General features: G+C 41.5%; 1 protein-coding gene across 1 annotated transcript; it reads left to right on the top strand.

The window, feature by feature from the left end:
• The first annotated feature begins 14,910 nt into the window (after positions 1-14,910).
• Positions 14,911-15,477, top strand: LOC138873407 (uncharacterized). Its single transcript, XM_070151875.1, has one exon. It carries the CDS (start codon positions 14,911-14,913, stop codon positions 15,475-15,477), a length of 567 nt encoding a protein of 188 aa, XP_070007976.1.
• The last annotated feature ends 499 nt before the right edge of the window (positions 15,478-15,976 follow it).

Genomic DNA, 15,976 nt, shown 5'->3' with positions numbered 1-15,976 from the left:
GGCTCACAAGTTGTCGTGAGCTAAGCAATAAACCTATTGATATAGTTTAGCCTTCCTAACAGACTCATCACTTCAGTCTTGTTCCTCGGAGGGGGCAAATCTTGTATGGCTTTGATCTTTGGTGGGTCCAACTCGATGCCTCGCCGACTGACTATGAATCCTAACAGTTTTTCGAATGGAACACCAAATGCACACTTGGCGAGGTTAAGCTTGATGTTGTACCTGCGGAGCCTCTGGAAGAATTTCCTCAAATCCCTGACGTGGTCAGCCTGATGTTTTGATTTTATGATAACATTATCTACATATACTTCAATCTCCTTGTGTATCATATCATGAAACATAGTAGTCATTGCTCTCATATAAGTTGCCCCAGCATTCTTCAACCCAAATGGCATTACTCGGTAGCAATAAGTTCCCCATGGCGTGATGAAGGATGTCTTTTCCGCATCTTCTTCGTCCATTAAAATCTGATGATACCCAGCATAGCAATCCACAAAAGATCTAATCTCGCGCTTGGCACAATTGTCAATCATAATGTGGATATTGGGTAGTGGGAAGTTATCCTTCGGACTTGCTTTGTTGAGATTGCGGTAATCGATGCATACTCTGATCTTGTCGTCCTTCTTCGGCACAGGCACGACATTAGCCAACCAAACAGGATATCGGGTGACCCGAATAACCTTTGCATCCAACTGTTTGGTAACTTCTTCTTTGATCTTCACACTCATATCAGTTTTTAATTTTCTCAACTTTTGCTTGACGGGAGGGAACGCCGGATCAGTGGGCAGTTTGTGGACCACTAAGTCAGTGCTTAAACCTGTCATGTCGTCATATGACCATGCAAAAACATCTTTGTACTCGATGAGTGCTTTGATTAACTCCTCCCGGATTTTTGGCTCGAGGTGGACACTTATTTTAGTCTCTTGGACATTGTCTGTGTCCCCTAAATTGATGGTTTCTGTGTCATTCAAATTGGGCTTGGGTTTTTCTTCGAAGTGAATTAACTCCTTACTAATCTCTTCGAAGGCTTCATCCTCATCATCATATTCTGATTCGTAATCACAATCTACTTCTTGAACTAACATTTTGGGATTCGATTGATTTTTCAAACTGGGCTGAGGATTCCTTATGCATGCCATGTCATTAGAACCAGCGTAAAAAGAACTGTATAGAAACTAAAACAAAAACAAAAGGCAAACCATCAGGAATGATGAAGAAACGGAAATTGTATTTCATTGATTGATAAAAGATAACAAGGTTTGCACACTCAAACAGACTGAAAAAAATGAAATCTGGATTACAACCCTGGAATAATCCATACAAACTTAAAGGAAAATCAAAGCAAACTACCAAGACTCCTTCCGAGTAGGGAGAGGAGTAGCCTTCCAATTATTAAGCTTTGTTTTTGGCCCAACAAATTGCACTTCTGCATTGCTAGAATCTTCTCCAATTTCCACCATGTTCACACTGTCGAACAACTACTCAAATCTTTCAATCAACTCCTTGTCAGGATTAATCGCAGAACTGGGAATTGTTGTCACTGGGCGACTCCTTGTACCGGACTTGACAAATGATCTGGAAAGACGTGGGACCGGCTTTGGAAGGACCCATGTCCTCTGTTTCAATTTCCTGGCTCTTTTTATGTCTGCGGCTGTGGGCTTGAATCCCAGACCAAATGTTCCCAAGTTTTCAGGAAGAGACACGGGCTGTATGATGCCTTGCAACTAGGGCTGTTCATTCGGATCGGATATCCGAAATCCGAACCGATCCATTCAATTTTGAATTTCGGATTTCGGATCGGATTTCGGATTGGTATATTTTAATCCAATCCAATCCGAAATCCGAAATTATTAGGACATGTATAAATACTACACTTTAATTTACATCAACCTCCAAGTTATTACCTTTACAATTGCTAGATTTAGCTATATTGGCACCATAGTACTCTCATAATTGCATAAACATGAATTTTTCTTAATGTATTGCCTCTTTTACAAAGAAAATATACATATTAGTTTAACTTTGAGGCATAATAATACGATCCGATATCCGATCCGATCCAAACTTTAAAATCTGATCCGATATAATTCGGATCGGATTCGGATTGCATTTTCTAGAATCAGAAATCCGAAATTCGAATCCGAAATATGCTAAATCCGATCCGATCCGATCCGATCCGTGCACAGCCCTACTTGCAACGCTGATCCCAAACCCTTTCCTGGTACAAAACCATTCTTCAACATTTCATACGCTACCATGACTGATGCGGTGTTTATCTTCAGATTTGGGATACATTTCCCTTCTAGAACTTTCTCGACCGACATTGCGTCCGAAACCTGGTAGACCCATGGTCCCTTGTCATCTTCCACTTCAATGAATGGCACAATGGTGCTGTTGTGAGTGCAGAAATTATCTTCGTCGTGCACCACTATTTCCTGTCTATCCCATTCAAACTTGACCATCTGATGGAGTGTTGATGGCACTACTTTAGCGGCGTGAATCCACGGTCGCCCTAACAGCAAATTGTAGGAAACAGAGATATCCAGCACTTGGAATTCCATTGTGAATTCTACTGGACCTATGGTCAGCTCCAAAATTATGTCCCCGACTGAGTCTTTGCCTCCGCCATCAGATCCCCACACACAGATATTGTTCTTATGGATCCTCTCGTCTACTACTTTCAGCTTGCTTAGAGTGGAGAGAGGACAGATGTTCGCACTTGAACAATTGTCAACCAGCACCCGGGTAACCACGACATCCTCGTATTTTACTGTCAAGTAAAGGGCTTTGTTATACTCAGTACCCTCTACTGGCAATTTATCATCGGAAAAAGTGACTATGTTTACTTCAAAAATCTTGCTGGCTATCTTTTTCAGATGGTTTACCGAGATCTTGTCAGGAACATGGGCCTCATTCAAGATTTTCATCAGGGATTGGCGATGCTCATCTAAATGGATTAGCAACGAGAGTAATGAGATCTGAGAGGGTGTTTTCCTCAACTGTTCTACAACAGAATAGTCATGCACTTTCATTTTCCTCAAAAATTCCTCTGCCTCTTCTTTAGTTACCGCTTTCTTTGGCTCTTCTTAATTCCTCGGGAGCAAAACACCTTCCTGAGCGAGTCAAACGTTGCGCTTCATAAACTTCTTTTTTGAATTTTTTCCCCTTGTAAATCACCGTCACCCGTTCATAATTCCAAGGAACAGCCCTGTTGTTGATTACTGGAAGCTGAGCTACTGGTTTTATAATAACAGGTTCTGTGTGAGCACCCTTCACGACCACAACAGGTTTACTTGCGATCCCTGGCACTACCACTTTAACTTTCTCTGGTTTCACTGCAACAATGCTTGACGACCCTCTCTCGGCTACCACATCTGGCTTATCATCTACCCCTTTCAACTGGACCACTGATTTCCCACTGGTTACCCTTTCCTTTGAGTTGGTTTCGCTGGAACGGATCATCATTACCGTCTGTGAGGGCTTCCTGGGCTCCCCCTCTTTGTGTATCAACTCAATCATGTGTGTCTCATGGTGAGCTGGCAGTGGGTTCTGATTGATAATTGGTGCTTCTGGGGCTTGAACCTCGATCCGATGAGTATCAATAAGCTCTTGCACAGCTATTTTTAGTTTCCAACACTTCTCTGTATCATGACCAGGGACCCCTGAACAGTACTCACAACTCACCGAGTGGTCAAGATTTCTAGGGGGAGGATTTGGAATTTTATGCTCAATTAGATTCAACATGCCCAACTGCCTCAATCTGTGGAAAAGACTGGTATATGATTCCCCTAGTGGAGTGAAAGTCTTTTGCTTCTGTGACCTCTCATTCTTGAGGGCTTGGTTTGGTCAGAAACCTGTCCCTGGGGATTTCTGTAGGCCCTTGGGGGTGTATATGTGTTTTGTGGAGCTGGGTATGGATTTTGTGGAGCCGGCGTACGCTATTGTGCGTGTGCCAGGGTTTGGTTATAGGCTTGTGCATGATGGACGGAAAAATGGGGATCTGGCGGTAGGTAGTAGTGCTGTGGAGGGCTATATGAAGTGTGGGGGTAATTTTGGCGGTAGGGTCGTGATTGGCTATAGTAGGGTTAAGGGCCTCTAGATCCGAACCAAGCTCCGGACTCAACAGCCGTGACATCTTCTTCTTCCCAAGTACACCCCTAGTGTCGCTTTGGATGGCCTGGTTGGTCGCCTTGATCACTGAATAACTCATGATTTTGTTGGACTTAATCCCCTCCTCGACCATGCCTCCCATTTTTACAACCTCATTAAAAGATTTGCCAATTGCGGACACCAAATCACCAAAGTAAGTTGGCTCAAGAGCCTGCAAAAAGTAATTGACCATCTCGCTTTCTTTCATTGGGGAATCTACCCTTGCTGCTTGCTCCCTCCACCGGAAACCATATTCTCTAAAGCTTTCACTGTGCTTCTTCTCTAGTTTAGTCAAAGATAGTCGGTCTGGAATGATCTCAAGATTATACTAAAAGTGACAAGCGAATGCTTGTGCCAGATCATCCCATGTGTACCATCTTCCGTGATCTTGGCGGGTGTACCACTGCAATGCTGCTCCGCTCAAACTCTGACTGAAGTAAGCCATTAACAATTCATCCTTTCCTCCGGCTCCCCTCATCTTACTGCAAAAAACCTCTCAAATGAGCCACCGGATCACCGTGTCCGTTGTACAAGTCGAATTTGGGCATTTTGAACCCTGCTGGTAGTTGTACATTTGGGAATAAACATAGATCTTTGTAAGACACGCTTACATGACCTCCTAACCCTCTCATATCCCTGAAGGATTGTTCTATGCTTTTCATTTTTCTGAACATCTCTTCCTGTTCAGGATTTCTGGCCGGTTTTTCTATTTTCCCCGATAGGTCAGAATGTGGATCATATGGATAGGTTTCAGGCGCTTTGAAGGTAAGCTCCGGGGGATAATACTGGTTGTCCTGAGCTTGGAACACAGGTTCACTCGGGGATTTATGGACTGCAGCTGATGGAGATGCCACAAAGACAGGGGTGATTGGTGGAGGAGGGTATGGAATTAATTTTGGTGGTGGAGCTTGTGGCGTATGAGAAGTAGTGCCATGGTAGTGTTGATAAATGGGAAAACCTGGATCGGTAGCGGGATGATCCTGAGACTGAGCTAATGGTAGGGTAAAAACAGGGTTAGCAGGGTAAGCTGGTGGTGATTGCCCTTTGGACCAGGCCTGGTACATTTCGGCCATCTGTTGCTTAAGCTTGAGCATCTCCTCTTTCATTTTATAGACGTCCAACTCCTCTACCTCAACACTAGTGTCAACATCTGGGATAGACATGATTTCTGGTATTGGTCCCTTCGATCTGGTTTGGTAATGATAATGTGCCAGTATCCTCTAAATAAACTAACTACTTGAATTCTCTGGACAACAACAACTTTATTAGTTTTATAGTTTAACACATATGCAATTACACGTTGGGATGCAATGCACCTAGGCAACTAACCATTTTCTATCATGTGTTTGCTTCGGTTGCGTGTGTCATTCTGGCCTCTCATAATTGTGCCCCTTCTTTTAAGCTTCCTTTATTTTGTCCTTCTTTATTTATTTTTCATTTTCCCCTTTTTCTTTTTTAGTGGTGGTCGAATCCTATAGAGATTGCCTATGTATCACCTCCCCACATGAATCAGACCGTGCGTAGTTCTGTCCTATAAGTGCGAAAAGCAAAGAGAATTTTTTTGGAAATTTTCGATTTTTCATTAATAAACATTATATTACAAATCAGACGCTTTTGGAAAGGAAAATAATAGCCTCGAAACCAAACCAAGTACGAACTCAATAACTTCTGACAGACTTTGATGCGAAAGAAAAAACAGACTCTAACAGACAACAGACTCTAAGAAAAAAGAAAATGCAGATTCGAATTATGAACACATTAAAGTTTTAAATTTGGGTACCCGCGGGGCGTCATTCGGCCTCGCCACGGGTTTAGGTGTGAGGTCCCTTTCCAGCTATTCCAATTCATACATGATTTGCTTCACAAATATCATCACCGCCGAGAAGAAAGTAGTGCAGGTCATGTTTTCACACACCTGGCATTTCCTGGTAATAGCATGAGCAATAGTCAGAATCTTGTCCCTGGTTTGGTCTTTATCTAAGAGTAGGCGTTCTATCTGATCCCCTCTAGCCTTCAAAACCCGAGAATCATACAGATGTTGTTTCTGTAACTGTTGTATTTTATCTTCCATCGAGGCCATTAGATTGTAGCAGTGTTTACTTTTGGTTTCAAAAGCCTTGGCTTGTTTAGCCGCCTTGCTCTCTAGGGTGGTCACCTTCCTTTTTAGACTGGCAATGGTCTTTTCATAATCTTTCCTTCCCTGCTGTAAGTAATGTGTGCGCTCTTTTGTTCTTTTTCGCCCATTGTGCCTGGAGTGGTGCTATGGTACCCTCAGATTGCTTCAAATCATTCCGGCACTCACTGATTTCTTTTTTCAACCCTTTTATTAACCGCTCATCCGATCGACTCCTTTGTTGGTTGTCAGCATCTATCCTCATTTGTCGGATTTAGGCTTTCAGTGCCTCATTTTATTGGGCCAATTTGTTCTTTTCTCCCTGATCGGCGTCAACTTGCAAACTATTTTCAAATTCCAAGTTTTTAATCTGTTGCTTCAGCTTGCCTATTTATGCCCTGTAACTCTCTTCTTTAGCCAACCAATCCCACTGTTCTTGCGACGCCTTGACGAATTCCTGGAGATGGGGTCTTTTGGCCGGTCTCCCAAACTCGATTTCTCTCCTAAACCAAGCAAGGTATCCCGGCGAAACTTCACCCTTGGACCGATCACGTACACATGTATTTGCTGTTAAGTATTGACACTCGCTCCAAATTTGTCGGACTGCTGCTTCATGAAACTGTCTGTTGGGCCCGATCTCGACTACTTGGCCACTAAGATCTTCATCTTTTGGAACTATTTGGCATCTCCCCAACTGCCTCAATACTCGATACGGGGCATAGGGCTGAATACTCCTGAGTCCCATCAAAAGGAAATGGGGTCCAGTGGCTGGCATATATATGATTTCATCCACAGTCAACCATCCGAATGTCCATTCTATTTGGCTCGCAGTGACAGCATGGAGTCGCGCTATCCACTCTGTGACCCCTTCTGGTAAGCTGATTCCGTCAACCCTCGTAGGAAATTCTTCTATGCACGTTTTCTCCGTCGACCCATAACTCATAAATTGAGGACGACGACATAGGTGTTCGATCATCCACATCTACAGTAACGCATTGCACCCCTAAAAAAAGCTTCCCCCGGCTTTGCAGGCTGTGAGAGCGTGGAAGATTTCAGCTACTATCATGGGTGCGAGGGTGTCGTTGGCCTGAGTAAGTAAAGTGCTGACAACCCCAGATACTCGTATGTCAATGTTCCCGTCTTTTCTAGGAAACACCAGGAGTCCTAAAAAGGCTACCATGAATGCAAAACACATATGTTCTTCCCACTTAAGGCGATTTCCTTTGTTACAGATTTTATTTTCCGGCTTATTGAACCCCCCTATGTGGCCATATCTGTTGTATATAAACCGCAAAGTACAAAAACCAGTTGCCAAGTCTGGATTGTGGACCCCCTACTTATTTTCAAAGAGTCTAGGAACCTGTGTACGGCTACGGCCCTTGGAGCAATCAGGTACTGGTGTCTCAAGGAACCTTGGACCCCCGATGTATCCGGCTATTTCTTCCAATGTTGGGGTATGTTCAAAATTCGAGAAGTGAAATACGTTGTGAGCCGGGTCCTAGAATGCGACCAAGGCCTTTATGATATCCCCCCTAGGATTAATCTTCAGCAACCCAGTGAGGCCTCATATGTATAGATTGACTGTGTCGCGCCCTGATTCGCCCAAGTCATCCCACCACATGTGCAACTCCAAAGGGATCTTGTTCACAATTGTTACGTGCAAATTCTGACTTGTGCTCATTCTGCACATTTATTAGGGTGGTTAAGCAAAAATCACGATTCAATTGACTCAAAGATAACATGGACATTTTTCCCTCTTTTTATTTAAAATAAGACCTGGTTTTGCCAATACGGCATTTCAGCACCTCGGGGTCGAAGATTTTAAGGCTGTGTCGGCTAACCGGTGAAAGCATAAAAAAATGACCACAGGCGGCTATTCTTGCAAAAATAGCCTTCTGGCCGCTGTTTAGGGACATTCGGCTATTTCTAGCAAGAATGGCATCACCCTAATTATTTTCAAATAAAATTTTTGTTCTTTTGGCTAATTTCGCAAAGAGTGAAGTTGGACCCGATGGGGGTTGCCTACGTATTTCACACCCTGTGGGAATCAAACTGGCGTAGTTCGGGCCGATAAAACAAACTTCTTTTGAAAACCAGACTCTTTTCATTAGCAAATAAAACTATATTTTTTCCTTCTTTTTTTTCTTTTCTTCTATTTTTTCCATTTTCTCAAAAATTCGGCAGAGTTCCGACACTATTTGGACATTGGTTTTTTTCAAAACAGGCGATTAACTCTCCTTAACCCTCGTACCCCTATCTCTCTTTCCTCAAAATATTCAAAAGCCGGTCAGCATGCAAGTCCGAAGCAAACAGATGCACAAGTAGCAAGTAAGATGCATCGGATGGTCTTTTGCCATTTTCGGTACACCTGTCCTAGACAGACCCAACCCCTGTGTTGAGCCTCCAAAGTCAAATGCACGTGATGCAAACAAACGTTCCTACTAGGGATCCAGCATGAAGCTGAGTTATTCTAGGTTTACAACCTGGGTATTTGTTCTAGACTGTGTACCCGAGCGGACAACTCGAGTCGAGGAGGGGGCTACGTACCGGAACCAAAAGGCCATCCGGCTTAGTAACTTGTCCGAGCTTCTTTCTTATTTCAAGGTATGACACTAACAGAATAGAGAGTCTCGACCAGCGAGCACATCCCCGAAGATGAGAAGAGAAGGACTTCGTAGCAGTTTATATGCAGTTCAGATAATATCAAAGCGGTAAAAAACATCACTTAGCACATTAGGCCCAAACATGTAAAAAATCAGATAAAACAAGCCAATTATAACAATTATTTAAAGCTCGAATTCTAAACCCAGAACCAGAGATTCTGGTTTCTTTCCCCAGCAGAGTCGTCAGAGCTGTCACACCTCATTTTTTCACTACACCCCCGGAAAGGGGCGTAAAAGGGAGTTTTTCCAACTAAAGGACAATCGAAACGGGATTTATTTATTTAATTCAGAGTCGCCACTTGGGATATTTATGGCGTCCCAAGTCATCGGTTGAATCCCGAATCGAGTAAAAGATTGACTCTATATTACAGTCCGCGAACCAGAAATCCGGGTAAGGAACTCTATTAACCCGAGAGAAGGTGTAAGGCATTCCCGAGTTCCGTGGTTCTATCACGGTCGCTCAACTGTCATATTCGGCTTATCTATCTGATTTTAATACATGTCGAACCTATGTGCAAATTTTAACTTCAACTGCTTTTTATCTATTTTTTAAGGAAAATTGCAACGTCATTAAAGCAAGTCTTGAACCACGTCACATAAATGCACCTGTGGTTTTTGACATATTTTAACATCGTTAAGATTTGGATTTGGGTCACATAAATGTACACCCGAGTTTAGAAAGGTAACATTATTAAAATACGCGCCTACAGAGATTAGCGCGTTATTACTTTGGGGAAAAATCGTGAAATTCGTTAAACGGCCTATCCCGAAATCTAAGTATTTTTATATATACATTTAATGAGGGCCCCGTAGTTTATTTGTTTGTTTAGCGAGGCTCATCTCATTTTTATTATTCAAAAGGAAAACCTAAAAGCTATGGTGATTTTCCAATTTTTACTTGTCTCTAATAATAAAAACAAAACCTAACTAATTATTATCTTTTAAGAAATACTACATCTAGATCTGCAAACTCCAAACAGTCTACGTGAAGGAATCATAATCCAGGCCCAGCACAAACTGGACCAATCGCAGACATGGGTCCAGGCCCCAAACGGATATGCATGTCAGACCCAGGCCTTGATTTCGGCCCTGAAGCTTACACTTTATGCAAAGGGGCTGTCGAGCCCCAGCCGTTTAAATTAAACAATGCTTCAGTTCAATGTGCACAAGTGTTCACTGAAAGTTTTAAACCATCAAGTTTAATGAACTAGCTCAACGAAACGAATAATTATTCTGATTCTATACCCCAACCCTTATGCTAACCAAAATTACCAACTCGAGTTCACGTATCTATCAGATTTAAAGCCGTTGTTCATGCTAGGAATTAACACGGACAATCATGAAAAAGCTTAACTGATTGAGGTGATTAGATATTATACCATGTTATTCATACAATTAGTCATGTCTAATTTTATACCCATTTGTGATCCCAACACCCTAAATATGGAAGCTATAGCAATTGGCTATTACGATCCAAATTCACCTTCACATTAACGTCACAGTTAACTAAATTAACTATAGCAAATCCGAGTAGCTCATACAGTCCAGTACAGATTCATGGTCATATAATCAATAATCCACAGTCTCTCTAGTTTAATTACAAGACAAGTTTCAGAAATTACTAATGCGTATTTGAAATCTATAACTACAAGTTATACTAATAGTGAAATACTGAAGCAAATTCATATGGTAGCAGTGCCTCGTCATTTGATTTCATAATCATTCAGATACATCGAATGAAACTTCAAGGCATTAGAGACAACAAGGTACCTGGAAATATAATCGAGTAGAAGGAGGAGTTAGCAACAGAAGAGACAGCAACAACCAGGAATTCAAACAGCAGCCATCGCAGTTCCAGACCAATTTTTACCCAGAATCAACTCGACCACAGCCCAGAACAAGTTGCAAAACCAATAGCAACAACAAATATCAAAACGAACAGACTCAATAGAGTTTGAATTAAACCAAAACTTAATCAGTAGACTACTGAACCACTTCAGCAATGAGTATCACTGTCTAGAATTCGACTTACACCTATGAATGCAATGAAACAATATATTTTTGGTTTTCTGTTCTTAAACTCTCCAGAACTCTAAAAAACTGAATGCCTTAGCTTTTTAAAATGTTGTCTGAGACTGCCTCTTCAAAGAACTCTCAAAAAACCTCCCCATTCCTCCAGGTCTGCCCTGTTTTTATACCCTCAGACATACCCCTTTTCCAGCCTGTTTTAACACTTAAATCATTAAGAAATGTGTTTCTTCCATCACATTCCCTGACAGCCACTACTAAGTGTCTAATTTCATTGTTTAATTCAAAGGTGTATGGGCAATGCTATATTTTAATCAATTCCTTTTAAGCCTCCACATACCATTATATTTTGTTTCCCACTAACTATTAGATTAATGGTTAATTAAGTACTTTACTGACAGCTCACTAGCAAGACCGTTTGCCAAACTTTTAAACCCCAAATTACCCCTGACATTACTGTGATTTACTATCCTAGTCCAATTCCCTGTACCTCATCAGCTATAACCAATTTCCTTAATCAAAATCAAACAGCAACTCAAACTACACAGATTAGATCAAATAGCAAACTGATATTAAACTGCTAAGATGCACATGTATATGGGAATAACTGACTACATTCACAATTCTAAACCAAACCTAGACAAAAATGAATGAAACATTGTAATATCACGAATTCATATGCAACAAACTGATTGGCAACGGAGAGGAAAGAATCAAACATAACATAATAAGACAATTTGAACCAACAGTAATATCAAACGATCACAGTTTTATACAATCACTCACTGAACTTGCCTAACTCGAAATGCTCAACAATGTAAAGAAGAAACTAATCCAGAGTGAAACCAAACAGACAGGGGTTCGAGCGATTTCAACTAAATCCAATTAACTATAAAATCCAATTAGTACAGTGATGAAAATCTGGACCAGAAAATGGTCCGAAAGAGGGGGGAAGAAGTGATTGACGAACATAGCAACGAAACCTAATTAGACAAACAACAAACAACAATCAAAAAAGAAAAAGGAAAAGAGGCGAAATACCTCAAAATCAGAAACCAAATGAACTCCGTTCTCATTGACACTTCGTCTTGGAATTTTGAAGCCAAAACGGACCTTAATCGAGTGTTCTCGACCAAAGTCGGTTAAGACCTCAAATTTTTAACTTCGTGCACAGTCTGAAGTTTGGTTCTTCTAGGGTTTGCCTTCGATTTGAAATTCGAAAGGCTCTAACAAGATTTGGACAGAACCGGGATGGGATTTGGGACGGGGGTAGCTAGGTGGTTCAGTGGTGTAACTTTGGGACTGATTGGGTAGGTTTGAGGTTTGAGGTCTTGCCTTCGATCTAAGATTCGAAGCAGTCGGCCACGATTTGAGGGTGATGGTTAGAGGGGTTAGGTTGGGGAGGTCGATGGGAAGCTGGGGTGTGAACTTGGTGGTCATTGGACGGATTAGGGTTTGGTTCGATTCTTCGATCTAAGATTCGAAATGTCTGGTACTGATTCGAGGAAAACTGATTCGGGATTTGGAAAGAGGACGTCGTGGGGAGGCTGTGGTGTAATTTTGGGGCTGTTTGGACCACCAGAACCGCCATGAGGCGATTTCCGGTGGGCGGAGGGCGGTGGTTGAAGGCGGAGGGTATTGGGGCCTGTCTCTAGGTTAGAGACGAAGGCGAAGGGGGGGTATGGCTTAGAGGGCGTGGGGTGAGGTTTTAGGGATATATAGTGGGGTGGGGATTTGATCTTGGCCATTGGATCATTCACAATCAACGGCCTGGATTACTTCACTAATGAGAAACGACGTCGTTTGGTTTTGTGAGGGGATCGGGTTAGACCGGGTACAGGGAATGGGTCAAAGACGGGTTATGGGCGGGGTGATCTAGACCGTTCGATCAAAACAAATAAAAGGCTTGGATTTATTGGCCAGATACGACGTCGTTTGGATATATCCAGAGACGGACTGGATTGGGGCGGGTATTGGGCTGATTTTTTGGGTGAGAACTGGGTTGTGGCCAATTTGGCCCAGTCCGGTTTCCTTTTCCTAAAATTCTAAATTAAATTATAAACCAATTAAAAAATACTAATTAATTCCTAATAACAATTATCACCAATAAATACCAACCAAAATAAAATCACACAATTGGAGATTAAATGCTAAAAAATGTCAAGTACATATTTTTTGTGATTTTCATTCTCGCAAATCCAAATATTGTTTAATTAATTCCTAATTGTAAAATTAAATCCTAAATGCACATGTAACACATATTTTTGTATTTTTCTTAATTAAAGTAAAAAATAAACATGCACAGACAAATACCAATAAATCACAAGCAACACAAAACTATCTTATTTTGAATTTTGGGAGTAGTTCTTGTAGGGCAAAAATCACGTGCTCACACCATGCGCCAGCGCGCCTACCCACGTGTCGGCGCGTGCGTGCTTCTCTGGCTATTTTTTGGCCAAGCTTCTTCAAGACAACTTGGTTGCACAATAATTCGGAGTTTACCCATACCTTTTTCTTTTTATTCCGATCACTTTGAGATTTTTCGGCAACTACATTGATTTTCTGGCAGCTACAATGATTTTTCCGACGAAACTTTTTTGGGACAGATTACTCAGAGGGTTATCCCGAGTCTTTTCATTCAAGTTTAAATCAAATTCTGACCACTTTTATATTCTCCGGCGTAACATTGTAATGGCATTCGTATCAAAAGCCTTTAACTCACAATCCGTTGGATTCAATCCAGATGGTTTCTTTACCAGATTATATTGAGTTTCTTCAGTACAAAACATGTAAACATACATCTTCAGGGATAGCTTCTATTGTTCAAACAGATAGTAGCGTGACTTGTGTATCCCAATCTTAACCTCTGAGTCTTGGGTCATTGATTCAGGTGCATCTGATAATATTTCTGGTAACAAATCTCTTTTCACTAGTATTTCGTATTCTCAATCTCTTCCAACAGGCACAATGGACAATGGGTCTCAAACCATGGCAACTGCAATAAGTCAAGCAAGCTCACTTCCTTCCTTACCTTTAGATTCAATTCTTTATGTTCCCAATAGTCCTTTTAATCTCATAGTCGTTAGTCGTTTAGACAAATCACTTAAACCGGGTGTGAATCAGATGGACTTTATTACCTTATCCTTGCAAACTCACATGGACTCACATATTGTCTTCTTTCAATAACTTGTCTGTTACCGATTCACCAAATTTATTACATAAATGGTTGGGACATCCCAGTTTGTCAAAACTTCAGAAAATGGTACATGGTTTATCTCACTTGTCCACTCTCGAGTGTGAGTCATGTCAGCTCGGTAAGCATACCGGCTCCCATTTCCCTCGGCGTCTTGATAATCGAGCAGAGTTACCTTTCAATTTAGTTCATTCAGATGTTTGGGGTCCTAGTCGGGTCAGTTCTACCTTGGGATTCCGCTACTTGGTCAGTTTCATTAATGATTATTCCAGGTGCACTTGGATATTTTTGATGAAAAATAGGTCCGAGTTGTTTTCTATTTTTCTGACCTTCCACGCTGAAATTCAAAATCAATTTGGGGTTTCTATCTGCATATTTCGTAGTGATAATGCGCTAGAGTATTTGTCTTCCCCATTTCAACAGTTTATGAACTCTCAGGGGATTATTCATCAAATATCTTGTCCGTACACATCTCAACAAAATGGGGTAGCTGAAAGAAAGAATAGACATCTTATTGAAACTGCTCGTACCCTACTCATATAATCTCATGTTCTGTTACATTTTTAGGGGGATGCAGTTCTTACATCTTGCTATCTTATTAATCGTATGCCATCTTCATCTATCCAGAATCAAATTCTATTATCTGTCCTATTTCTCCACTAAACTTTGTTCTCTCTTCCACCCCATGTATTTGGAAGCACGTGTTTTGTTCATAACCTTACTCCAAGAAAAAATAAGTTAACGCCTCTCTGGGTTACTCGAGAATGCAAAAGGGTATCGATGCTATTCTCCTGACCTCCAATGGTACCTTATGTTTGCTGATGTTACCTTCTTTGAAACCCCAATCATACTTCACAGGTCCAAGTAACCACTTAGATATTTCTGAGGTGCTACCAGTTCCATCTTTTGGAGATTCAGTCACTATCTCCCATTCATCTTTCTCTAAAACTACAACTCCACCACCTACAGCTCCAGTTGCAGCTCTACCACATACAGCTCCACCACCTATAGCTCCAGTTCCACCACCTAGTCCAGTTCAACTTTCTGCAGCTCCACCACTCTTAACTTATCATCATCGTCGACGTCCAACATCAGGCCCAAGTGATTCACGTCCTACATCAGATTCTGCACCTACTATGGACTTGTCTCCTCTTAGTCAACCAATTTCACTCTTCAAAGGTGTACTACCCAAACTTAATCCTAATCCCCATTATGTCAGTTTAAGTTATCATCATCTATCATCACCTCATTATGCTTTTATATCATCTTTGTCCACCGTTTCTATCCCTAAGTCTACAAGTGAGGCACTATCTCATCTAGGATGGCAATAGGCTATGATTGAGGAGATGTTTTCTTTATATGCGAGTGGCACTTGGGAGCTTATTCCTCTTCCTTCAGGTAAGTCTACCGTTGGTTGTTGTTGGGTTTATGCGGTCAAAGTCGGCCCGGATGGCCAGGTTGATTGGCTTAAGGCTTGTCTTGTTGAAAAAAGGATACACTCAAATTTTTGGGGTTGATTATAGTTACATTTTCTCTCCCGTGGCTAAAGTAGCATCCATTCGTCTCTTTTTGTCCATGACTATTGTATGTAATTGGTCTCTTTATCAGTTAGACATTAAGAATGCTTTTCTCCACGGTGATCTTGAGGAAGAAGTTTATATAGAGCAACCACCTGGTTTTGTTGCTCAGCGGGAGTCTAGTGCTCTTGTATGCTGATTGCGCAGGTCACTATATGGTTTAAAACAATGTCATCGAGCTTGGTTTGGTAAGTTCAGCACAGTTATTCACGAGTTTGGCATGACTCATAGTGAAGCTGATCACTCTATGTTT

Source organism: Nicotiana sylvestris, chromosome 7 (genome assembly GCF_000393655.2).
Source record: "Nicotiana sylvestris chromosome 7, ASM39365v2, whole genome shotgun sequence".
Taxonomy (NCBI): Eukaryota; Viridiplantae; Streptophyta; class Magnoliopsida; order Solanales; family Solanaceae; genus Nicotiana; species Nicotiana sylvestris.
The sequence above is the reverse complement of the archived record's forward strand: the minus strand, read 5'-3'. Positions and strand labels throughout refer to the sequence as shown.

Coding starts and splice junctions, on each gene's coding strand:
- LOC138873407 (XM_070151875.1), top strand. CDS start 14,911: ATGCAAAAGGGTATCGATGCTATTCTCCTGACCTCCAATGGTACCTTA.